At 39.0% G+C, this 26,547-nt stretch overlaps 3 protein-coding genes across 3 annotated transcripts; 1 reads left to right on the top strand and 2 right to left on the bottom strand.

Annotated features, from left to right (window-relative positions):
- The first annotated feature begins 1,422 nt into the window (after positions 1–1,422).
- Positions 1,423–3,304, top strand: LOC135639508 (WRKY transcription factor 71-like). Its single transcript, XM_065153279.1, has 3 exons — positions 1,423–2,036; positions 2,604–2,750; positions 2,830–3,304. The coding sequence occupies exons 1-3, from the start codon at positions 1,597–1,599 to the stop codon at positions 3,143–3,145; spliced, it is 903 nt and encodes a 300-aa protein (XP_065009351.1). The 5' UTR covers positions 1,423–1,596; the 3' UTR covers positions 3,146–3,304.
- A 2,888-nt stretch (positions 3,305–6,192) lies between these two features.
- LOC135641206 (mitogen-activated protein kinase 10-like) lies at positions 6,193–12,680 on the bottom strand. Its single transcript, XM_065156403.1, has 10 exons — positions 12,050–12,680; positions 10,116–10,524; positions 9,630–9,757; positions 9,449–9,508; positions 8,238–8,387; positions 7,972–8,127; positions 7,591–7,802; positions 7,392–7,493; positions 6,958–7,124; positions 6,193–6,874 (listed from the first exon to the last, which is right to left on the bottom strand). Exons 1-10 carry the CDS (start codon positions 12,071–12,073, stop codon positions 6,459–6,461), a joined length of 1,824 nt encoding a protein of 607 aa, XP_065012475.1. The 5' UTR covers positions 12,074–12,680; the 3' UTR covers positions 6,193–6,458.
- A 5,981-nt stretch (positions 12,681–18,661) lies between these two features.
- LOC103989203 (solanesyl-diphosphate synthase 2, chloroplastic) lies at positions 18,662–25,836 on the bottom strand. Its single transcript, XM_009407996.3, has 6 exons — positions 25,180–25,836; positions 24,974–25,098; positions 21,243–21,370; positions 21,040–21,143; positions 19,663–19,790; positions 18,662–19,569 (listed from the first exon to the last, which is right to left on the bottom strand). The coding sequence occupies exons 1-6, from the start codon at positions 25,313–25,315 to the stop codon at positions 19,021–19,023; spliced, it is 1,170 nt and encodes a 389-aa protein (XP_009406271.1). The 5' UTR covers positions 25,316–25,836; the 3' UTR covers positions 18,662–19,020.
- Between the last annotated feature and the right edge of the window lie 711 nt (positions 25,837–26,547).

A 26,547-nucleotide genomic window follows, 5' to 3' on the forward strand; every position in this document is an offset into this window, starting at 1 on the left:
AGAAGATGAGAATATTAAGGTTAGTGTAGCAATAAAGGTAAGCCCACGCAGATATGCTCGTCCTAACTGATCCTACGGGAACGAAAGTAATTAAGTTATTTATTACGATATATTTTGGTTCTCCGACACATCAAATCTAATGTCACAACTCATCTCAAAGTTTTACTGTCAAAAGAAGAAATGGTTCGACAAAGAATCCTATAAAGACTAGATCGAGAATATCCTTGACAAGAACTCATTCGATACTATGTAGTCATGAAAGGTTCGTGCTAATAAGGTGAAAGTTTCGACTAACATATCGGAATTATCGAACGTCACATCGATTCGATCTGCTGCTAAGGTGATCTTAATATTCGACCGACCAATGTATCGGACAAATCAAGTATCTAACAAGACATGACATGGCATTAGACTATCCATGCGTCCAACCCATTTCAGAATCCACTCTATTCTGCGTGTATGAAGACATGCACTCTAGTCTAAACCCTTTTCGGAACCACACTGACGTCAGGAATGATAATACAGTGTATAATAGTATATATGGGATCTAAGCCCTTCATAGCAGTTATATGTACATAAATATAGATGCACACACTAAATGGTGCATATGGAAGGAGAAGAGAATCGGTTGACTTTCTATACATCCTCTCATGAGAAGCTTGACGGTTGCTTTATGTACCTTAGATATAGAAACTTATCCTAAGATTTATATTCCTCGCACTTCACCTTAAAGCATTCGTCCACCAAATACGATGACTCGGTTCCTGCCACAGTTTCTGCTACGACAGATTCCTCACTGTTCCTTGTAAGCGGCAGTGTGTATGTGATCTATCTTTGTGTGAAATCGATGCGACTGTTTTGTCTGACGAAGTTTGCAGGTAACAGTCAACTCCGCTGCACGAGAAGCACATATCGATCGTAGATTTCGTTGGTGCGATGTCGCGAGTCGGATGCACCAAAATCTAAGATGTCCGCATTGCGTATGGGCCCCACTAGGGTTATGTTTTCCTTTCTGCTTTTTTTTTTGTCCTCGCTGCAACCAATCACCGAGAAGGTAGGAGTGCGGGTACGACGAGGGAAAATGCTCTGTGGACTGTAGTCGGCGGCAAGAGCTTTCGAGCCCTCAAAGTTCGCAATCTGGGACGTCCGATGGAGATCGGAGGGATGTTAGCGGCCCTACGCACCGCCCCCACTCCGATGGAATGGAATCAACACGTGCGGGAATCGATGGGGCCCACGGAGGAGGGAGAGAGGAGGAGAAGGAACGGTCTGAAACTTTGACCGCCGTTTCCGCTTTCTGACCCACGTGACCGACGGCAGCCGATGCCTTGTCTCTGCCACCGACGCGTCGCCGTTCTTCCCTTGCGGGCGTCAACCATTCCTTATATTTTCCCCACAGCAGAGCGAGGAAAAGGTGGAAGAGATCGCTTCATTTGATAGATTAGGGAGTTGTGTTCCAAAGTCGTGCATCTATCTGCCCGCATCTTTGCACCAAAACAAAAGAAAGAAGACAAAAGCCAGCCTCTTTCTTCCTTCCTTTCTCAGACCGTCTCGCTAGTCTTTATTCGCTTCCTTCTCTCCCTGATTGCTCTCTCCATGTCCGGGGAGAGAACCGAGCCCTACCTCCATGGCCACTACGACGATCTCTTCTCCATCTTCTCCCAGAAGCCAGGCGGTGGTAGAGCCGACGGTCTTCAAGGTTTCGATCATCAGATGGCGTCTCATGTCCTGAGCCCGAGTGACCGCTTGCATGGGTCGCCGATGGACTACCTCCTGCTAGCTCGAGGCTTCGATTTCTCGAGCTCGCAGCCAGATGATCTAGTGGTAGGTAGTCGCAGAAGCAAGACCGCTCCGGCAGGGGGAAGCGATGGGAAGACTCTGGTGACGCCCAACTTTTCCACGTCTTCGTCATCGACGGAGCTGGTGGGCGAAGAAGACTCGGGGCCTCGCAAGACGGATCAGCGGAAGCAGGAGGAGGAAGAGGAGGAGAAGCAGGCGGAGGGGGGTGAAGAAGGGCCTGACGAGTTCAAGAAAGCGTAGGCTTCGATCGCTCCCTCTATTGTCTGTGCTGCTATTGTTCTTCTGTTCTTGATGCCGGACAGTTTTGTCAGGCGCCGTATGATGACTGCGTTACATGCGTGTCTTGGGGAAGAAATCTTCAGCTGCAAGTTAGATCCGCCTTGTGATCTTCTTCCCTTGGTTGTTATTCTAATTGGGGTGGCAATTCACTGCCTCTAGGGTTTCCCTCCTCCTCTCACAAAGCAAATCTTACCTTTTAGGTTTTCCCTATTGGCATTCAAGAGATTCAAAGGTTTCTTTTTCCTCTTGTTTATCTTGATAAGATCAGCTGGCTTTTGGAGGGGCATCAATTACTTAGATCATAGCATCTGTACCTGATCTAGAATCTAAAAATCTCAAATACTGTCTGTCTATGGTGCAATTTGGTAACAAGAACACAGGGATCTCCGATTTGGAGGTTCTACTGTGAGGTGTTTTTTTTGGCTTGGATCTTGAATAGGTAGTCATTAGATGAACATGCATACAAATATTGGAGCAGGAGACTGATACTAATGGGTATATGTTGTCCGAAAATGATGGCGCAGGAACAATCCAAGGAGGAAGAAAGGAGAGAAGAGGGAAAGGGAGCCCCGGTTTGCGTTCATGACCAGGAGTGAGGTGGATCACCTGGAAGATGGCTATCGGTGGAGGAAGTACGGCCAGAAGGCAGTCAAGAACAGCGCTTATCCAAGGTGAGCAGTCTGCACCTCATGAACTCGTCATCTTGCTTGCCAACCCATCTTTAATCGATGACATCTGCATCGACTTCAGAAGCTACTACCGATGCACTGCCCAAAGTTGCGATGTGAAGAAGAGAGTGGAGAGATCACACCAGGATCCAACAGTCGTGATCACCACCTACGAAGGGCACCACACTCATCACAGTCCTGTGAACGTCTGGGGCAGCACATACTCGTCGTCACCCTCACCGGCGATGCCGACGGACCTTCGCCACGACCTTCTGTTGCAGCAAGCCTTCCCGGCGGGATACACGAACCCTAATATGCATTTGCCAAGGCCACCAACTCCGGACTATGGTCTCTTGCAGGACATTGTTACCTCCTTCGATCACAGCAGCCAACGATAGTATGAATGCTTTTCTCTACCTTTGCGCTCCTTGTGCGCGTAGTAGTTTAAGTGCAAGAACACTGTCTAATCAATCCATGGCGTGTGTATATTATACATGGAAACTCTGATCGAATTCCAAACTCACTCTATTATTCGGAGAGTAGTCTTGTTTGCTTGACTTGGAGTTAGAAATCCATTGGTGATTAGTGTGAGCCAAATTCATCAGAGTTAATATATATATATTGAGTAGACACCAACTCGATTCAAATACCTAAGCTATTAGATTGTGGGATAGACTCAAACACCGGCATGAAGACTAAATGTGCAGTCAAGGGAAATGGAGGAGGACTGGGGGCTTATTATTATCATGGTTGGTCTCGTTCTCGTTTGGTAGATCCATGGAGTTGGAAGTACAATTCGATTAATTCGGCTCCATGCCTTCTTTATGAGATCACACGTTCGTACAATGGTCATTTGTGCTTGTTAGGGACGTACTATCATAAATACTTATGACTGCTTCTTAGGGACCTGAATTTTTGTGCTTATCTTTGTCGACAGGGCATGACTTAGTGCCTGTGGTTGAGTGATACAAGGAGAGAATGCCTTGCTGAGTTATCACTCTTTCTTTTCGATGAGTTACAATCCATCATATGCAACTCTCATGAATAAGTGGGCAGCTCTTGTTGATTCTTTGGAGTGACTGCTGTCAAAAGCATTTATTTGTTTATAGACTGTTAATATATGTTATTAAAGTTCATATCTCATAATTAACTTATGTTAGGCTTTCCGTAGAATAATAAGACCTAAAGTCTTATCGTCGCTCTAATACCAAATGATAAGACCCTAAAATCTTATCATTTGGTATCAGAGCGACGATAAGACTTTAGGGTCTTATCATATGGTATCAGAGCCACGATAAGATCTTAGGGTCTTATCAATTGGTATCAGAGCGACAATAAGACTTTAGGATTTTATCATTTGGTATTAGAGCGACGATAAGACTTTAGGATCTTATCATAAAACTTCAGGATAGAGGATAAATTTTTTTTAATAATAAAAAATTATTATATCCTAATTACTCTTTTTATTCTTATTTATTTATTTAAGTTTAATTTTTTTTAATATTTTATTTTATCTAATCTTAACTATTTGAATTAATCTTATCACATCCTCTAAATTCTTTGAAGTTATCTTCAAAAAACTATTTTTTTTTTTAAAATAGAGACTCATCTATTGCTTATTGTAACAACGTAGAACACTCTTACATCTGTATATTTTTATTCATTTGATTTTTTTTATCTTCAGTAATATTAGGATCTTATTCATCATATTCAACAAAATTTTCTTATATCAAATTCTATAATTCTTATGAAATAAATAGAATTTTCATCTTAATGGTCTAAAATTAATAATTATCATCTTTAAATATAGAAAGCAATTAATTAGAAATACTTACTCCAATGCTTATCGTCTTCTTGTTTTTTTTTTCTGGATCTATTAATTTTTTTAATTAATGTACTTTGAATTACAATTTTCTTTAGAAAAAGAAAGAGAATAATTTTTTTAATTAATGTACTCCAATAAAAATTTTCACATTCATTTATTCATTTTAATCTAAATTCTTATCTTTTATTTTATCTAATCCTAATTATTTGAATGAATAATATCAAATTAACATTAAAAGAAATAGTAATGTTACTGCTATGTCTCAGAAGTAGCATCCAATCCGCCGCATGCTACTTCTTTAGGCTACTACGTGTACAGCCAAGTCAGACTAAAAAGCTGCTATTTCATCGGTACTGCCACAAACGTATCTGATCTGGTGCGGATAACAACGGAGCACCATGCTCCGATCATACTTCACTTCAGTTTGATCAGCCAAGAGATGATGTCTTAAAAGAGAGATGAAGAATCTGTGAGTCGGAACATAGAGCAGCCATAGCAGCCAGTCTTAACTGCAACAGTAGCTAATCAACATGGCATCTTCAATCGTTCTCAATTTTCTTTGCTTTTTTATCTTCTTTTTTTCTATCTTTTCTTTCCCTTTTTCTTTTGTTTCCTGCAGCACTGGTAAGTCTGAACTCAGTCCTTTTGAAATTAGATGCTTCAAGTTTCCTTCACTCATCTCCTTTCCCAATTTCAAGAAAAGAAAAAACTAGCATAATGTGATTTGTTCTTTAACTGCACAAAGTTGATGTCGGGAGAGAGATTCTCCATTGAAAATTAACGTTGATCGTAGTCGAAATAAAAATTCATGCAAACCCATGTTTCAAGAATTACATGTTTAGTAGTATCATCATGGCTAATTATAGATTACTTTATATAATTAATTATCTTTAACATCTCGATCGATCTATATATTTATGAAAATAAAATATTTAATATTCTTTTGATTTTTAATCTTATGAAATTATCTTTTTAACTCTCGTAGGAATCTCAATCTTTTACTCGCGTAAATATGATTGAGATACTAAAGATAAGTAACAATATGATATGAAGTTATCTAACAATATTTCTTATTTTATTTTTCAGATTTTTTGCTTACAAGTTAATAATAAAATAATAATATTAATATTAATAATTTTCAGATTTAATGATCCACTACACCAAGCATTAGTCCAATGGCTTCATTTCTTGGGGACAGTTGAGGATGTTCCTTCAATTATTCCTGTTGAAGCTAACAACTTCCATAATAATGAATTAATATTCTAATGCAGTAGTTTGAATAAATTTTATTGGTTTAAAAATATTTTATATTTATTATAAATTATCTCATGACAACATCCACTCAACACAACAAAGAACAAGAAATAAATACAAAATAAATGAAATCGGATTTAAGATTCATATTATTTTTTGATAAGTCAAAATTATTAGATATTTAATTTAATATAATAATTATATTTTATTTTATACTTAAATATATAAAAATTAAACTTGCAAGAAGAAGAAAACCTACGTCACATCAATCATTACTGGCAACGTTACATCAAAGATACAGCACCATATGGAAAAAGAGAACTAAAGATTAAAAGAATATCTGATGAGAGAGAGAGAGAGAGAGAGTAAAGAAGTCAAACAAGAAACAAATTCAAACTGTAAGCGAAGATGAACAGTTCCACGAGAGCTGTGCTTACATGCCATCCTTTCTTAGTGTTCCGTCATTTACAGTACGCAGCACAAATTGCAAGTGCGAAGTGGAAGCTTCCATCGCTCTTGCCCAGTCTCGTCATTTTATCCTCTATCCTCTGCATCGTCATCTCCCTGTAGGCTATCTTTTACGTCTGTATGGAATATTAGAGTGCGAGGAACAGTCTCCCCCCTGTCGGTGCTTAGTACATGCTTGTCATGCCGAACTGAACGGTGCCAACATTTCTATGACCAGCACCAGCACCAGCAGCTGCGACAATCCCATTAAAGGGGGATTTCACCTGCAACAGGCTTGCCGCCACAGTGTTCCTCTCGGCTGGCTCAGCCGTGGCTGCTGAGAGATAGAAGGGGGAAGCTCTCATGTCAAGAGCTATGTCTGGAGACACCTTCCCGGGCATGCATGGTTGGGGCGACTTATGCTGCATGGATTCCCGATCAGCCTCCAAGTTTCCTGCACTACCGTGATGACAGTATGCTGGAGGAATGACAGGTTGCTGCGGAAGAACTGCATTCCTGATGTACCGTCTTGGATCATAAGCATCCTTCACACTTCCACTTTCGTATGGCATCACCGGACCAACAATTTTTCCTGGTCTAGCTGAAAAGAGAAGCACATTATTAGACGGTCAGCATGTAGCAGCAGTGTTACTACCAACGGACATCCTGGATCCGAGCAAATACCAGTCGAAATCCTCTGTGCCGCTTGTGAAGCCCTTGCTATGCTTCCGTATGCCTTTTCGATGTCTCGAGGGTTCTTGCATGCCTCATCTGTGCCTTGCCTATCTCTCGAAGAACTCATGTTTGGTTGGTCGGTTGGGGGCGTGGTTGTAGAGTGAACCACCGTAGACCTACCAGGAGGCAATTTGATGATAAAGATATGAAGAAATTAAATTACAGGCAACATGCAACGAGAATAAGAATATGTGTATCGATTGCAAAAGCATGTTCATCACAGAATTAGAGTATTCTGAACGAAGAAAAGGTTAACGATCTTGGAATTTTATCAACTGGTAGTACATTACACTCTTAAATGAATTTTATCCTTCTAAATCATGATAAATCTGGAACTTTACCTACATACATGGAAAAAGCAAAGGAATAACGATCAAAATTACCTAGGGAGAGAAACATGCTTCCTGTCTAATGGAATTACAGGCCCGTTTTTACCGCCATTCTCCTCGAGGTGAGCAAATTGCTTTCTAAACTGATCAACAGCACTGCACAAACAGAAAGCAGGAAATATTACCAATTCATGATAATGTCAGAACCAGGATGATTAGACACTGAAGGGAAAATGGATCTGAAATATAAAACCTAGGATATAGGAAGTTTGTCCTTTCAGTTCCATTAATGTAGTCCTGGAGCAACTGAGGATGATATTCTAATATCTCACGGAAGATAAGTTCTCGTATGTCCTCTTTGGTCAACCTTCGTCGCTCGAACTCAAACTCCATCTTTGTGATTGGCTGGCAAGATGGTTCTCTCTCTACTTTGGCAAGACCTTTAAAATACGGATCAGCCAATGCCTGGTACATGAGAAGGAGATGTGTTAACTTTTGAGGACAGCACTTGATCTATCTGATAAAGATTACTAGATATATCACACCAAATCTCATAAATACTATAAAAAGTATCGACAAGAAAAAAAATCATGAGAACAGATATGAAGACATGGATCTAACTGGACGTGCATACCTCTTCAGCTGTTGGCCGGTCCTTAGGGTCAAATGCTAAAAGCCTCTCTAGAAGTTTCAATGCCAAAGGATCTGCATTTGGGAACTTTTGTCCAAATGGTACAGGCTGTTTTTTCCTCATGCTGCCCAAGTACCTCCTTGCCTTCTCATTCCGGACCTGGAATCAGAAAAGAACAGGAAGGATATGTACATTGAGAATTTTCAGATTTCTTTCTCCTTTCCAAAACAACTGCATCTTAACATTTAGTTTTTAAGCAATTACCATACCCTAGAAATTGTGTCTAAGGAAGGTGTCCCCAGAAGATCAGTCATCAAATCCAACTGATGAACCACATTTTTGCCAGGGAAAAGAGGCTTGCCTGTCAATACCTCAGCAAAAATGCAACCGATGCTCCAAATATCGATAGCAGGGGTATACTGCGATTTCAGAAAAAGCAGTCAGTATTTTTTTTAACAAAATCTCACAGTTCAAATATAGAAACTGAAAAAAAAAAAAACCAATTCAAGTACCTGTTGTTAAAGATATTTCAGCTTACAGGAGTTTCAAAATCCTTCCTGAAGAAGCATTTTTTTAATATATGTAATTATTATGTTTCTTACAAGTTTATAACAAAACCCATCAAAACAAGACAACTGTTAAACTGACCAAACTTATCAAGAATATCCAACTACAACAATTTCGAGTCCATAACGTTTTGACTGTCAGTGGCAATAGAGCATCAAGTAAGTTAATAACTGTAGAGTCCTCAACAGTTCACACGATTGATAACATACTAGAAAACAAAAAACTCTCATTATTGTTAATGCCAACATTCTAGTGGCCCTTGTCCCCCAACTATTTGTAAGCCCATCAAAAAACCAAAAGACATGGTGACACGCAAAGTAAAATTGTCTTTCTAAAGTTCGAATAGTGCTTCCATTACATAATCCTTGATGCATAAAGAAAAAAAATATTTTTATTCTTTAAACAAAGGGAGTATATCACAAAGGGAGTATATCACAACACCCTAATCGAAGCAGAGAATGAAGTATTGGAACCCAAGGCAGTAACATATTCACACTAATTGGTAACTGCTTTAGTTAAATGAGGTGCAAAACTTTCAACAATATATTCAATTAATAGCACATGAGATCATCTAATAGCAAGAAATATTTTAGAAATGTTCATGAAGGAGAGGATTTCTTGATTAGTTGTTATAATTGAAATTTTGAAACACAGAAGCAAAGAACAAATTACAAAACACAAGACCAGAAGTTCAAGCCAAGGTGCATAAGTATATTTGGTAGACGATTGGATCTACATATCATGAAAATAGACCTACCATATGTTTCAACTTTGCATGGCCATGACTTTAAAAAAATGATTAATGCATGAACATACTTGCATGATCGTGTCTGTGTATGCTTCAAGCACCAAACATGATAGTGCAAATTTTTCACAGGGGTAATGACATTAAAATCATCAAGTAATATTTTACCTTTGAAAAGAATGATCCACATAACTCAGGAGCCCTATACCACCTGGTTGCAACATAATCCTGTTACATATTAGTGCTTTAGAAGGTCAAAAAGTGTAGCAGTTGCTTCTTAAATGACAACACACAAGCGAAGGATATCAGTAGATTATAACAGAAGTAGAAAAAAAATCTTCAAACATACCGTCCAAAATATTGTTGTGGGTGTATCACTAAATGCGGCTCTTGCTAGTCCAAAGTCACAAATTTTCAGTTTGCAGTTTGCATTTGCTAATATGTTTTTTGGCTTTAAATCACGATGATACACATTAGCTGCACAGAAACAAATTGAATGTCAGAATGTTGATTCCTCAAGATTACTCAGCATTCCATAACATAGTCGAATTACCATCATAACGAATAGTCATACACAAAAAGAAAGAGACAAATTGCCAGAAGTTGAAACCCAAATCGACAAACATGCATCATATATAAGTTTGAGAAGAAAAAGGCAGGAATTTCATAGAATGAAGGATAAATGGACAATTTGTTATGCATGTGGAAACCAACAAAGACCGTTCCTGGCAAGAGACCGTCACTGACTAGACAAAAAGAAAAGAAAAACAATCAAAAGTTACATTAACTCATATCAAACAATAACTGCATAAATTTCTAAAATATAAGTCTTTACCTGTGTGGATATATTTTAGTGCACGAAGCAGCTGATAAAGAAAAAACTGATAATGTTCTCTTGTTAAGTCATCATTTGCCTTGATAACTTGGTGAAGATCTGACTCCATGAGCTCAAAAACAACATAAATATCTTTGAATTCCCTCCTTGACGGTGGCAATACAATGTGCTTTATCTCCACTATATCAGGATGTCTTAGAAGACGAAGAAGTTTGATCTCACGAAGGATTCTAACAGCATCAGAGATGTGTTCAAAAATATCATGTATCTTCTTGATTGCCACTTTCTCGCCAGTGTGTGTATCAATTGCTGAACAAACCACTCCGTAGCTACCTTTGCCAATAACCTCCTGAATTTTGTATCTATTGGCATCCCCATATTCACTGAAAAAGTCCAATTCTGGTGAATTCTGCAGAAGACAAATGAGGAAAAATAACAGTTCAAATCGGGAAGAAGCAAAAGACGATCACTTGTTCTCAGTTTTCAAATCCAATAATTTGTGCTTGAGAAAAACATTATTGGTATTGTGTTACTCGATCATCAATTAAAATTCAGTCGATCATCTCTCTGAAAAGTAACAAAGATAATAAAACAAACTACATTATAGATGAGAAATTGAGAATTACCAAACTTGTGAACTCCTCCAGTAAACCGTCACTAATGCTATAATGCAAATTACAATTTATAAAAAATGCAACAGAGCTTACAAGAAATAAAACAATCCTCAATGTTATTACCACAGGCATATCAAATCCTGTGAGGAATCAACCGATTAAGCAACTTTTTCCATGCAAGGAATTGCAAATTTAGTACATCACAATTGAAAGCAAATGGCCAATAAACGAATTGATAGTTTGAGTTAGTAAATTGAACAAGCTTCTCAATTAATGAGAAAATTGTGATACACGTATTTACCTTTTTTAATATACTGTAAGGAAATTTGCATATGTAAATGGTATGCATCCATACAAGTCTTTCATGCATGTCTTTCTTCTGTTATAAAGTTGTAACAGGGAATTTGTGGGGCCACATACCTATAATTACCAAACCTGCCTGATACATCGACTTACATATTGCATTGATGCCAACCTATGGCACTGATTGGCATTAAGGACTAAGTCGATTTCCTCAGTCTCTACAGATGACTATATATATGTATATGTTCGTTTCAAACAGCATCAAGGCACCATCTCAAAGCATCCTAAGAAACCCAAGCCATTATATGGACCATCATAAGCAATTTGCAAGATGAGAACACAATCCCAAAGAAGTCCAATAAATAAAAAAATTTTATCACCACCCAAGTCTGAAGAACTATATGGCCTATCAATTTCTTTCAGCCCAAATCATCGATCAAAATAGTGAAATTAATAATAATAATAATACACTCATAAGACCCTTATAAGTCAATATTAGTATTGTCCGCTTATGACAAACAAACAAACAAACAAAACCTGTGCCTTTGACAAAGGTAAGCAAAACCAAGAACACGCAAAAAAGAAACTTGAGATTACCGACTGTAGCTATTTGGACTCGGTTCCGAGGAGAATTATATCGAACTTTTGACGAGTACCAGATTAGTTAGGTGAAACGTACAGACTCAAAACAGGAAGTTGGTATGCGACTTGGTACAATCTTTGACAGAATCTCATCTCGACCAAGCTAATCTTTCCGTTCACAAATCAATGAGTTTTAGCCGTAGAATTGACTCAGTTTAGGTAACAAAAGCCCATTCGAAGAAGGAGGAGGAGGTGAAATTAGAAGAAAATTGCGGAAAAAGGAGGAGAGCAGAGAGATAGAAACAGGATAAAACCAGTCAATAGGAGCAACTCAGCACTCGAACTAAGCACAAACTGACCGAGACCATCAGATCTACATCGTGAGTTAAACAGAGAAAGAGAACCGACAGGCCAAGCACGGATCAAAAGACCCACCTTTTTCCGCTGATCTTGCTGCATTTTTACGGCTCAGCACTTGGCCCTCCTGACGAATAAATCCAAGCTTCTTCCTCTTTTCTCCTCCTCCTCCTCTCTTTCTCCACTATCACCTCTCTCTCCTTTTCACGCACTCCGTAAAACTCTGCACAAGATTGAGCTAAAAAAGAACGGATCTCTAAAAGATCAGCCGCATTTGCCCCACCGGTCCCAGCTCCGGATCACAATCCCCCAGTCCCGCGCTACCCCGCACGGATCTTCCCAAAGGCAGACAGACAAGATCCAATCCTGAATGCACTCGCAGTCCCTCAACGCAAAACGAGCCACGAGGACGCCGTTTCCGCCAAGATCATAACCAGGGATAGCTAGGCCGCCACATCATCTTTCTCCTCCTCCTCCTCCTCGCTTCCTGTACTGCCGCCACTCGCACTCCGCAAGATCCGGCCCCTCGACGTACCGAATCAGAACCAGAGCTCTTCCTCTCCACCGCCTCGACGAAATCCCTCGACTATTCCCTCAAAAATCCCCAAGCACAAAGGAATCGAGCCCGAAGCCCTAATCCGCGGGCTCCTTATAGCGAGAGGCGAAAGAGGCCGACAGAGCGAGAGAGGGAAGAGGTGGTGGGAGTTGTTTCCCGTGTTAATTGTTGTCGATGCGGGGTAGGAGTCGGACTATAAAGCGTTTTCTCCTTATTTCTATGGACAGAAATGTCCTTAGCCTTTAGGCGATGGCTACATTGAAACATGGGCACTGAAGGTAATTATGAACAAACAACGAGGGTAGTTCCGTAAGAATGTGGGAGTCGAACACAGCGGAGCTTTGCGTGCCCGTGTAGCTTTTGCGACCGGCGGTAGCCGCTGTTTGGTACCACTTCGAATCTTCCCCTATTTTTTTACCGTTGGAGGTGGAGAAATATAATATGGTTTTTTATTCATTTTATCTCCTAAAACTAAATATTTAAAATACAATTTTAAATTTATTTTATTTTCTTTGGCAGCTTAAAAAATGAGTCACTTTTGGTTGCAAAACATATTCTAAAACTAAAATGATTTTTGTCTGAGCAAATAATGAAGCCAACAAAAGGATATCTCAACCTACCGCTGCAAGATGCAGCTATTTTAATGAAGTTGGTGTTACTCGAGGAAAGGAAAAGAGATGAAGTCTGGTGTTTGTTGTCTTCCTCATGAGAATGCCAACAGAGGTTAGGTGTGGCTGTTGACCAAGTTTTACCCAAACATGGTCAAAGTTGGTATGTGCACTACTGGAAATTGAGTTGGTCATGCATGCATGAGTCTAGACATCCACCAGGTAATGGTATTTTCCTGGAATGTTCAATGAACCATTGAAAGACTCAGAGGAGAGCTTTAACTGCGGTCAACCTCCCAAGGTAGAAAAGGTGATGCTGATCTCATTAATGAAGTGCAAATTGCATGCAAATGCAGGTAAGCTATTAGTCAGCAGGGCTTCTGAGGTACTACTCTTGGTTGAGTTTACTCATCAATGAACATTGATGAAGTAGCAATTGCATGCGAATGTAAGTAAGATGTTAATATGAAGCCGAGGTTCTGAGGACTTATTCTTGGTTCAATTTACAGATTAAAGGGCAAAACAACAGCAGCTCTGCATCCATGAATCTACTGCTATCTCATCTTCCAGCTCTGCAAGCAAGAAAGACATTTGACATCTGACAAGTTTTTGACTTGTTTGAACGGTTGAATGAGTTTGTCCAAAATAATCTATTCTGCAGAAATGTTCTGATTGCTACCTGTTACCCTTCTGCTGAAAGTAACCCACCAACAAGCCTATTGTGGGGCACAACAAAGCTAAGGCTAATGCTATGCTGTGCTGATTGACTTGCTAAATACACAGGAACAGGAGTATGTTCTTGGTTCAATGAAACCTCATCATCTCTGCATCAGAGCATTGCAGATGGTGAAAGAAGTGAAATAGCATGGACAGATATCATACAACCTGCAGGGATTACAGCCAGTGCTGAATGAAGCTAACAAAACACAAGGTCTGAAGCGTGGCACTCAATGCTTGGCCTCGGTATATTGCAGAGCTATTCATGGTTGAGCTCAAATAAAGTGACTTGTATCAGTGATGGTTGACAACTGTGGTTTCTTGTAGGCATTCTCAGTGGTTGCTTGTCTTCTGCTCCAGCTGTAGGCACCACGAGTGCAAAATAATGCATCAAGATTCAATCACGATATAAATGCTGCTTATCTCCTGTTCATAGGTTGGCCTCAATTATTATATGATCAAACAGGAGCATGCTCTTCCTGACAATCTTTCAAGGGTAAGGAGGTGAAAGGATGGAGATGGAGACCCTGCAACCCCATCATGGAGGTATTGATGGCAACGGCTGAGCTCTTAAATCACCATGTGACAGCCATGGGAGTAAAAGATCAGCCGACAGGGTGGTTTACCGATGCGTCCCTTTCTTGCAGACTCCCCCAACACCTATCCTACAGCCATTACAGTGACTTCAGAGGTATAGCATGTCTTCAGACATATGATTCTTAATCTGTCATCATTCTCGATGTTTCCCTTGTGATATCTGCATATTATAGTCAGAGAAACATGAACGAACTCCTTCGCTTCTGTTACTGCAGAGTCAATAATCTCTTTGAGAACCGACACAATAAAGTAGAAGTTAATCCGATCGTCTCTCTCTCTCTCTCTCCTTTCTTGATGGATGCCTAATCTACAGCGCAAGGTTCTTTCCACGTGCTGCAAGCTGCTGCTCTCTTCTTCGTCAATGGGATGACCGAGGACTTAAAGTGTACAGAGGAGCAACAGTCGACGTAAAGGCTTTTCCTCGCAGCAGCGTCACGCATCTTTCCCTTCATCGCTTTCCTGCCACGTGAAATGGGTGCAGCTTGCATGCATGCGTCGGTGCGTCCGTCGCCACTTGTGAGACGGCACATTAGTCCTCTCTTTCCCGTGCTTCCAAGCTTCGGCTCGTGGAGCCATGGCCGGTGCTGCCATGGACACGGTGTTCCTTTGAACCCGGTCAATCTTATCCTTGGGGAAATCGTGTCCGGAGGAAGCCAAGCCATGGCGAAGACTTTATTTATCGGCAGCGACTAGATTGCACGAATCCAGCAAAATAGAGTCAACGCGTATGCGAATATAAATACTGTGGGTGCCACGTCAGCTCGGAGGTGGTGGGTGTACCGACCCGACCCGTTCGCTATCAAAATGAGATATATTATAAATAAACACATTTAAAAAAGGAGTATACTTTTCATAAATAATGTAAAAAAATTGTTTAAAATAACAATATTTTTTAGGCCCAATGTGTTGAATTAATTATGAACAAACATTAAAAAAATGGAACCTTCAATTGAGTGTTGGATCTAAAGAACCATAATCTAATCAATTTGACCACTGCTTACAAGATGGCAATAAAGATCATATTGACACATTAGAATGAGGGATTGGGTCTCTCATTTTTTTTTTTTTTAATATTTAAGTTCAACAATCAAACAAATAATGAGATGAGGTTTTCCATATATGTATATTACTAGTTTCTTAATGATTTCAATAATAATAATAACAACTTGTCTTCATTTAGACATATTGCACCCAAAAAGTTTGCCTTAAATTATTAGCTCGACAATGTGACCACACATTATAATTATGTGGTTGGTAAGGGACCTTTTTTTGTCTTTTCCTTCTCGTGCCTTATTTATTCTTTGACATTTTCTAAGTAAGATTAAAGTAATTGATATGAAACTCAGAAGGAAAAAGAAACAAGTGAATAATCTAATAATCTATTAGCCCTCATTTCTACTAATCTTATGTATATTAAACAAAACAATCAAATCATATGGTCGGCATGAAATCTCATTGTGAGGCCTACCCTACCTAATTGATAAGGAATATAAAATTAATTACTCATCATTCGTCACCCAAACTTTATGTTAAGCCAATACTCTCCTGTCCATGTCCACGAGAATAGAAGCCTAAAAAGCAGCTTGGGTTGGTTATTGAGTTGTCAAGTTACATCCTTTGAAAAATATTCATAGTAATATTCTCGAAAACCTAAAAAATAGTTCGGATAAGTTATAAATTATTTTCTCCACATGATTCCTTACAAGATATTCTTCCTCCTTAAGGTTAGTATAGAAATACACTCTTAACCCTAGATTAAAAAAGAAAAAAAAAGAGATAGAACTCAATAATGATATAAGCATCGAAGGGATCGACTCGGGAATATCTTAACCTCGATCTTTGTATCGAAAATGAGTCTAAAAAAATTATACTTTACCCAGATGACTTCATGTCAATGATATTTTTCTTTAACACTAATGATTCGAAAATATTATGAGAAAAAAATGATAGTATCATAATACATCCATAATGCTGGGTGTAATATGCTTTCGACTTAGATTGCAATTACAAATGATTTCATCAACTAGATCGCCGGATGTAAGTCGTCGTCCTGATTCGAGCAAAGTAGATCAGTCAACCTTAGTTGGCACCCCTCATATGATGCTCGAGTTGATTTGGTATTCCCCCTAATCGAAAGAAAGTAAAAGAAAAGAAGGTTTCTTTGGTTGAAGCGAGTGAATGTACACCTCAGGTAATTACCGCGTAGGTAGTTGTTTATGCAACTCGGACGTCGACGACGAACACAAAAGTCTCAATGTCACGTTAAATTTACCCCTCACCGACCGACGCTTACTTTAATTCCCACACAAGCCGAATTCTTGATAGAGAAGGCCAAGTACGTGTGGAAAATATGCTCTCATTGGGTCTGCTTGTCTTGATAGGGAGAGAGAGAGAGAGAGAGCTTGGAAATGGCTGGTGAAACGCCTCATTCACCTAGTCATGTTGGTTGGGTACGAGGCGAAGACCATGGATGGCCGGCTTGTCCAATTGCTTCTGCCGGATAGGATCGGTGGAGTCAAGTGGGCGACACGTTTGGCTTGTGGAAGTAGGTGAGATATGGACCGTCGTCTCACACTGCGTCGTCTTCCTCGGTTGTAGCTTCTTCGTCTCATACCTAAACAGTAATGGCGAACCTAACGGTTGCTGGTGGTCTTCTTCACCAACCAATATGTATTAATATAAATATAAATATATAAAAGATCTATTATATATATTGTGTTTTTTCGAGAAGTGCTCCTATTTTCAGAATATTTTTTTTGCCTAATATTTGGAAAACTCTTTTTCCTCTCTTTTCATAGGATGAATTGGTCAAGTAAAAATATTTTTACACTATGTTATATTATTTTCAGTAATTCTAAGAAAACACTATAACATAGTATTCAAAATATTATTATGGATTATTGTTCATCACTGACCCCTCTACACTTGGAGGGATGTATATATATATATATAGGATTAATTTCATGCTCTTTGGTCAATGCTTTCCTTCTGTTGAGGAATTCGGTGAGTACAATCAATGAGTCAAACACTAAGCAAATTGCATAATTCAAAGTCCATAAAAGACGGAAGAAAATGAAGAAACAATCAGTGGTAGGAGAACATATTGTGTTGTGATTCAAAGGTCACTACGGTGAGGGGAGAGAGAATCCACAGCAACAGTAGCTAAGAGAAGAAAGGGCAATGCATGTCACCATAAAACAAGACACAAAACAAAGTTAATATTAGATCTCTGGGGATCATCAGCTTCAGACGCAAATGAAGTCGAGCTATGACAGGCATGCATGGTCCGATATGGCCATGTACCAAGAGACCGTCTCTATCAGCAACCGGAAGTAGTGAGACCCGGAAGTAGTGAGGTCCTTGTGTTAGCTTGCTTTTATTAGAGAAGGAATCCTTACCCCTCAAGGACCACTCGCAGGGGGCGCGCTTGTGGTTTGGCCTGGCGTGGAAGCATCTCTCTCTCTCTCTCTCTCTTTGGTGAAATCTATCAATTGATGACTTGCTATCTTCCAGCTTGTAGGTGTGGCCTTGAAAGGCCGAGAATTAAGTACCCCATGGCAGATGTCTTTGTCACCCGTGGTCTGCACTTTGCAGAGGGGAGCTTCCCCAAATCAGATGTAGGCCATGCGAAATCCACTTCGCATCAGATGAACAAAGGAAATTGAAGTTGAACCTTTCTTTGACAGTGTAACCTGGAAGAGAAACAATTGCAGGCACGAGTACAAACATCTCCTACATGAACGTGAAATGACTCCATGGGCTGAGGAGTCACTGTTCAAGCCCAGGGTAATTCTCAGATCCATTGAACCAGAAGAAGCGAGTGGGTTTGGTCCGATCACCATTCTTGGTGCCTCAGCTGGAGGAGGGTCGTTGACAAAAGGGAGATCAAGATCGACCAGCAACCGGCTCTGAACCTAAAAAGTCAGATGTAGAACTTGGAAGACAGAAGACGAGCATTTCAATGCCAAGATCTGTTGGTGGACACAATCTCCTCAACATTCTTAACGTAGAAGACTGTTAAGTACTTCATTAATTGAAGTCTGCATAAAGTTTGGCAAGTGTAGAATCCAGGAAAAGGAAATGGTATGTTGGATGCTTAGAACCAGGCTCACCTGAATGAGCAAAGAACATGCAGAAATCAAGAGCTGATGTTTGGTGAGCAAACATAATTATTAAATCGACAAATAAAATTATACACAGAGATTCAAACACTTCAGAAATGTAGCATGTCAGTGGTATTAAACTGAACTTTGATCAACCTAATGTATCTTTTAACTTATCCCATAAATACAGCCCATCAGCAGTGAGACAATACTTGAGTAGCTTTACATGTGTGTTTCTGGGAAGAACCGCAAACAAACAAATTGTACCTTCCTCGAATAGTAGATTTGCTTCAAATGTACCACCACATACATGCCAGAACTTATAATTCATTTTGTTCTCCTGCGAAACAAGGCATGAATGCAGGGCTATAGCAAGTGTACACTTGCAAACACTTACACTTCCATCCGTTGTGGCAGCCGTTCTTTGGTGTTGCTGAGGCTCAACTTTGATCGAATGATACAAGGTTCCTAGTCGATCCGTTCAAGATTATATTTCACAATTCCTTCGAGCGAGTTTCTATACTCGCTCTCAGGAAGGCACTGGAGCTTTTGGATAGCCAAATCGGCTTTCTGTTTTGCTAGTTCTTGAGCCCTACTGAGCCCACCACATTCAAGAATCAATTCTATTGCGGTGTCTAAGGAACCAGCTTCACTGAACTCGGAGTCGATAATTTCTCTGAGTTTTGGCTCCTTTTCTAGAGCAAATATAACTGGGGCAGTCAGATTCCCTTTTGCCAGGTCACTGCCCGCAGGCTTCCCCAGCTGTTCTGTTGACTGGGTGAAGTCCAAAATGTCATCGACTACCTGGAAGGAGAGACCGAGGTTCTTTCCATATTCAAACATTTGTTCGCATATACTAGTGCTGACACTGCTGAATATAGCAGCAGACTTTGCGCTTGATGCAATTAAAGATGCAGTCTTGTAGTAGCTCTTAAGCAAATAATCTTCAAGAGTAAGGTCACAATCAAAAAGGCTTGACGCTTGCTTTATTTCACCACTAGCAAAATCCTTGATAACCTGTAGCAAGATAGCAATTTAAGGAGAAAAGGCAAAGTGTATAATTAAAGAACAAAAATAAAGGGGAAAAAAAACGAGATCTGCCTAACATACTTGACTTATGAGCTTTATGACTTCAATATTTTCAAGATTCGCAAGGTACCAAGAAGATTGTGCAAACATGAAGTCTCCTGCTAGTACAGCCACTCGCGTCCCATAAGTTTGATGAATGGTTTCTTTCCCTGAAAAATATTAACACGGTTTGAACTCAAGCAACAGAAATGTCTAAACTCAATTTGATGGTGTCAGAAAATTAACAATTATGCATATGTCTGTGGCCTTTGTCAGATTGTTCACCAACCTGACCCCATTTGTTTCATAGTTGCTGAATATTATGTCACAAATTTGCTCGGCTAGCAGAAAGTAGACTTGAGCAACCAGAGGTTCATAGCATTTTTGTGACACAACCGTATGCTATAAACCCTTTGCTCAATGTTTCATAAACTCCAACAGGAATTCAACTTTGTGGCATCTAGAAAGGTGGACATAATCAAGTCTAACATGACCAGAAACTACCATGAAAATTCACATGTAACTAGACTCTTTTAACATTTTACACATGTAAATTCTATTCATTGGTAACAATTATACTTGAATCACCAAAACTATTGTATATATAAGCTTTCTCCTTCTATGTAAAAATCTGAAGAACATAAATTTGCATCAAAAGACTTAGATCAAAGCAAATTTGGACCTGAAGTTAATGATTGCATCATGTCAATCACAAACAACCTCTTGTGTAACTGTTTCCTATCAACTCAATGTGAGTGACCTGGTCAGTAATACATTTGGTTTTTCTTACATCATTAATCCAAGTTAAACAAATTGGTTAAGACACTTGACCCAGTTCCGAGAGTGATTTACTAGCAGGAGCAGATCTAAATACTCCTGTTGCATGTCTGCCATCAACTAATAAAGGCAACATCATCAATCATCTTGCACCGGTCCCAATATTACATAGGCCGCCACTTGTATGTGCAAATAATTGTTACCATAGCCCAGCACATGTTTGATATGGTGTTTGTGTATCTTTGAATTACAGAACATATCACCCATGTATTCACTGAATTTATGCATTGCTGACATAATATTCATTCTCAGCAACAAAATATACTTGACCTTAATCACGATACCAGAAAACAGATATTCATAGTCTTATTGCAGATTGTTTGTTACATCAATTCATGAAATTGATATATCATTCATAAGAAGAGAGCCAAATGTTGTTAATGTGGAGTGGAATGACAGCCAATAAATTTGATTTATATCGCAGCTTTGCAATTGATAAGCTTTTGAATGAAGTCTTTAACTAATTCTCTCCTTTTCTCTATGATGCCACATATTCATTCAAATCATTTCTAGAAGGTTTGTGTTTAAATGCTATAGCAGAACGAAAGTGTAACTCATGTTAGTTATTATATAAAATAGTACCTCTTCGCATCCCGCTGTCGTCGAGCACATCATCATGTATTAAACTTGCTGTATGGATCATCTCTATTATCTCTGCTAGACGTCGGTGTTGCATAGTCAGTTCCCTGTTTTAGACTTTGAATAACTAAAATCATCCATGGTGGGTTTTTTCTCTCTTATTTTCTGCAGTTGATAGGTGTGGTAAGGCAAATGAAAAAACTTACCTTATGCCATCTATTTGAGCAGTGGCCCTTGACACTAGGAAGACAAGAGCTGGCCGCAGCCTCTTTCCACCAGCACCAAATATTTGTTCTGCTGCAGATATTAGAACTGGATTTTCTGCACCAATGATCTATAAGAAGGTTTATAAGTTATTTCTTGAGATATATTTAATTACGTAGAAGTACAAGCTTGTCATCAATAGAAATATAAATATCCTACTTAGGTGCTGACCAAAGCTTAACCTACAGCCACGACGATATGGTGAATATTAAGAGTTACAGCATAATCTTCTACTAAAAGAATCCCTTTAAGAACCAGCACTAGGAAATAAATCTGGAATATGCTTAGAGAAACCCAAGAAAGCACGAAACAATAAAGTAAATTGTTGGAATTAGAATGGGGAAAGAAGTGACAGACTTCTTGAGAAAGACTAAACTGAAGAAGAACACAATAAGAATCATATACAAGATGATATAAATTCAACATGAGGAAATCCTACTGTTCTAATTTCTGAACCAATTTCTAAACAGATATTTATATGAAATTAATGTTATTAATAAAAGTGAAAATTTTCAAAATGTTTCTAACTTCTACGACTGGATACACTAAATTCGTATTGATTTGTAGAGGAATCACATTTCAATGAACTAGTTTGTATTAGATGATAGGAGCATAGAAAGTGATCAGTTGCCACAATGATATCACGATATTGTACCAGGTAAATATTTAGTGTGTTCCCAAGTCTCTGAAATGTGTATCTCTGGAACACATGTTAGTAAATCTTCATAATATGAAGAAACAGATTAATATCAGAATTTATTTTATGGAGATGAGTACAACACTACTATATACTATCCAACCAACACTCAAAAGGTACTTCATCAGGAAGGAGTACTTTTATTTAATTAAGTTATACTATAGAAAAAATGATTGTATTTATTAGAACTGTCAATATTTTTCTATGAACACTAAGAAAAGGAATTTCATATCCTATGCGACCACTGAGAACTCATCTGGCAAATGTAGCCCACAGTGCATTCACATCGCATAGATGTGAAGAGATGTCAACTATTTCTACAACGACAAGCTACAGCTCCCAACTATTCAGGGTCAATGAGATGGATTCTTTCTTGGCCATGGAGCTATATCAAGAACAAGATCACTAGTTAATTTAAGGGGCATCATATCGTTTGTCAACATCTTCTGGGCCTTCCTCTACCCCATCATAGATGCAAATAAGAAATAAACTCCATATTAAAAAAACATCTTTTGGTACCATAATATCTTTTATGCCTTATCATATATCGTTTGTCAACATCTGTATCAACCAGGGTTTGCTGTACCGATGCATACCACCTGGTACGAGCGGAACATATTGGTCCGACAGGATACCGGTATGCAAACTATCTATTGTCGGGCGATACCAATCACTTGACACTGTATTGAGCAATACAGGGTCTATACCGAGCAGTAACGATCAAAATCCGATCATTATGGACTTGTACCGATCGGTAATGGTCGGATTTCGACTGTTACTGATCAAGGGTTGAGATTGCCCTATTTCAAACTGTAAATTTAACCATTTGAGGCTTAGAAAAGGATTTTTAAACCCTTTCCTCTCTCCTCTTTCAACTTATTTCACTCTCTCAATCTCTTGAACTTTTTTTTCACTTACATCTCTCTCTTATTATTACATATTCACTCTTCTAAACTCAACAAAGTTATGATTTGAGCAAATGCAACAGAGCTTACATGACATTGACATAGAGCGAAGTTCATCGTATTTGTAGCCTTCATATTATGGAGAATCTTATGGCCGGCAGTAGTACGATGACAGTTGGTCATACTTCTCTGAGTAATAATACAATGATCAATCTTATGATACAGAGCAACATATCAATAGCGAAAGTAGAAGTTCTGACATTCTCTATACTCTGAACCAATACACGCCACATTCGTTCTTGCCTTAGGAGAAGCCTCAAACACATGTGGTTCACGATGATCAGACTATGACCATCACCACATTGATGCACCAATGCATACGGTGTATTAGTACACTATGTCGTGAGATCAATTTCGGGATTGAGTCCAACAAATATATCATATTGATATACAGATACATAGGATCGAGGATCCCGATCCACCACCCGTGGAATCTCGTCGTTCTTTTTGGTGGTGGAACCAGGTACATCCATCGACTGATTACTTAATTCATTTGAATCTTAGAGTTTAAGTCATATGAAAAATAATCTAATAATTTAAATAATTTCTTTGTAGATAATTCAATATTAACGGAAGGACGATCCAGAACATATCATAAACCTATTCCTCAAATTTCAAAAAAGATATGTTGCACTATTCTATCTTAATTTACATTATTTTACTAAAATTACACTAAATTTATATTTATTTCTAACTTAAAAATTCTAATCTAACTTCTTTTATTTTTTAGATATTTTTAGAGATTTTTTAATGATTTTGGGTGTACTAATGTGTACTGTCGGTACGTCTTGGTATAAACCATACCGAGTAGGGCTCGATAAATCGATACGGACCGAAATTGCAATCCTTGGTATTAACCACTTCACCTCTGGCATATTAAAACATTTCCTTGGCCATATTCAAAGTTCAAACCATCAGAAACCAACTCCATCATTTTGGTACCATAACAAAATATATCATAGATGCAAATAAGTAGTAGTATAGAGAAAGGTTCGTCATACCACAACATACTGCCCGTGTAGTAATAATATAGAGTAAGGTTCACTGTATCGTAGCAAACCGATCCGATAGGGACTGGTATGAGTGGTAATTATCGGTTTGTCGATATGTCCCATCGTACTATGTATCGGGATGTCAGTACAGATCGGTACATACCGTACCGATGGCCGATTAGTATATTGGCATGGACCAGCGAGGGGAACCATGGTATAGAGTATAAACAACATAACAGGAAAATTTCTAGATTCCTCAACATGGTTGGGTGCCAGAAAATAACCTGCAAGTTGGTATTTTGCCACCTTCAAGCTTAAACAAAGCCAAATCAGGAGTCGAGGAGGCATGCTGCAATCGAATAGTCTTGGTTCTCCAGAAACCATAACTTCTTTTTTTTTTTGGTTTACAACTGGGCGACAGCATGTAGTAGGCCTATTTGTGAGGCAGGCTGTGTATAGGCTGCCGAATTCTTATCCTAATTCATATGCTAAAACAATATCATGGCTTGCAACGTGACCTAAAGCATAAAAACATATCATATCCTTCTCTATACAAGAAGACAATAGAGTTGTTGCTTGATTCTAAGAATAATCAAAGTTGTCTCTTCATTTTAGTGCAATGGTCATAATCGTTTCATCTTATTGCACCCAGAATGTAGACTAAAGATTGAAGTAACAAATTTCGCTCATAAGTCACGATTTTCACCATAACTATCAATTTTTTGATGTTCCAAACTATTGAGATCAAATTAAAAAGAATACATTTCTCCTGAAATTATTTGTAGCAATGGTCATAATCGTTTCATCTTATTGCACCCAGAATGTAGACTAAAGATTGAAGTAACAAATTTCGCTCATGAGTCACGCTTTTCACCATAATTATCAATTTTTTGATGTTCCAAACTATTGAGATCAAATTAAAAAGAATACATTTCTCCTGAAATTATTTGTAGCAATCCATGATTCCAGAACATTTCAGTAACACGACAAAGAACAATTGCAGAATTTACAACACTCACCGACTTTAGGTTCTCATTTAGCATCTTCATGTCGCCAGAAACCACTTCGAGCAACGAAGAAACTTGGACGCGTTCACTTCTGGATTCAGCGGTCACACTCCTGACCTCTCCTGCGCTCGGAACATCTGCGGCAAGTTCAAACACAATCACCACAACACTAACAACTCTCCACGACCAAATTAACCAAGCCAGCAAACCAAAGATACCATGTCGCGTCGTTGAGACCATGCACCGAACACCACCTCTGCGCCTCGAGCCGGACATCTGCAGCGGCCTCAGCCGCCGCCGGCCCAGACAGCCGCTTTGGCAAAGATCCACGCTCGGGCACGTCAGCGACAACATCCTCCGGGTTAAGCCCAAACAAAGCCTAAAGAACGCTCTTTTCCTTCTAATTCGGACACAAAAAGATCCCACCTTCGGCAGCGAGAAGATTTCCCCTGGGAGTGACTCAAACTTGTCCGATTAATATAGCGGGATGTGTGCGCTAAAACTTCCCACGGAACTGGGAGTTGGAGGGGGCTTTCTTTGTGAGTATTCGAAGACTCTTCACCCCAAGCGTGAGGTGGATCCATGAAATCCACACGAGTATATTTGTGAACCGGGATCTCTCTTATCGGGTACCCGTGCGAAATCAAGAGGTGTGGAGGGGATTCGGGGGCTTGCGGGCCGGTAGATCTTGCCACGAGACAGAATCAAAGGCACAATCTCATCGGAGATCTATTGGAACAGGAATGTTGTTGGGATGGCCGAAGAGAGTCATTGCCGTTGACGGCCGCCCCATTTGAGGCCGTTCCATTTCCGGTCAATTCGTCATTTGTGGATTGAGATAAAAGAAAGGCGAGATGGAAGGATACTTTTGTAATGTTTCTGCGCTCATATGTTCTACATTTTATTTATTTGTTTAATTTATGTTTTTTGTGGCCTTCCTTCTCTTCACCTAATTTATCTTTTTTTAAGGTAATTATGAAAGTATATGATGATTCGATAAGACCATGTCACAAGCAATCATAATCGCCACATCTTTGCTTTATTATTATTATTATAAAGCTGACATGATCGATGACATATTCTACGAATATTTCACCCAACCGAAGGCAAGGCAACATAAATATGTTAAGATAACTCAATAATATCTATAAAAATTACGAACTTATTATAAAAAAAATCTGACATGAAACTATTGAAGTCTATGATGATTGGATAAGATAATATCACAAGCAATCAAAATGGTCACATCATCTTTGTATTATTATTATTATAAACCTGACATGATTGATGACATATTCTACGAATATTTGACACAAGCGAATGCAAGGCAATATAAATATGTTAAGATAAATCAATAATATCTATAAAAATTACGAACTTGTGGCGTGTTGATGTGTGCTGTGATGGTTACCTCTTAGACTTGACTAGTAGCTCTTGGCAAATCATCATTGCAAGGTGAGACTGCTGATGAATATTTATCATGTCATCTTAAAGACTGGACTCCCCACATACTTTCCTGTAATTTTACTGCAGCTATCAAATAGCCATACAGGATTAAATTATACTCATCACAATGTTTCTGTCCA

This window comes from Musa acuminata, chromosome BXJ3-6 (assembly GCF_036884655.1).
Source record: "Musa acuminata AAA Group cultivar baxijiao chromosome BXJ3-6, Cavendish_Baxijiao_AAA, whole genome shotgun sequence".
In the NCBI taxonomy this organism is placed as follows: Eukaryota; Viridiplantae; Streptophyta; class Magnoliopsida; order Zingiberales; family Musaceae; genus Musa; species Musa acuminata.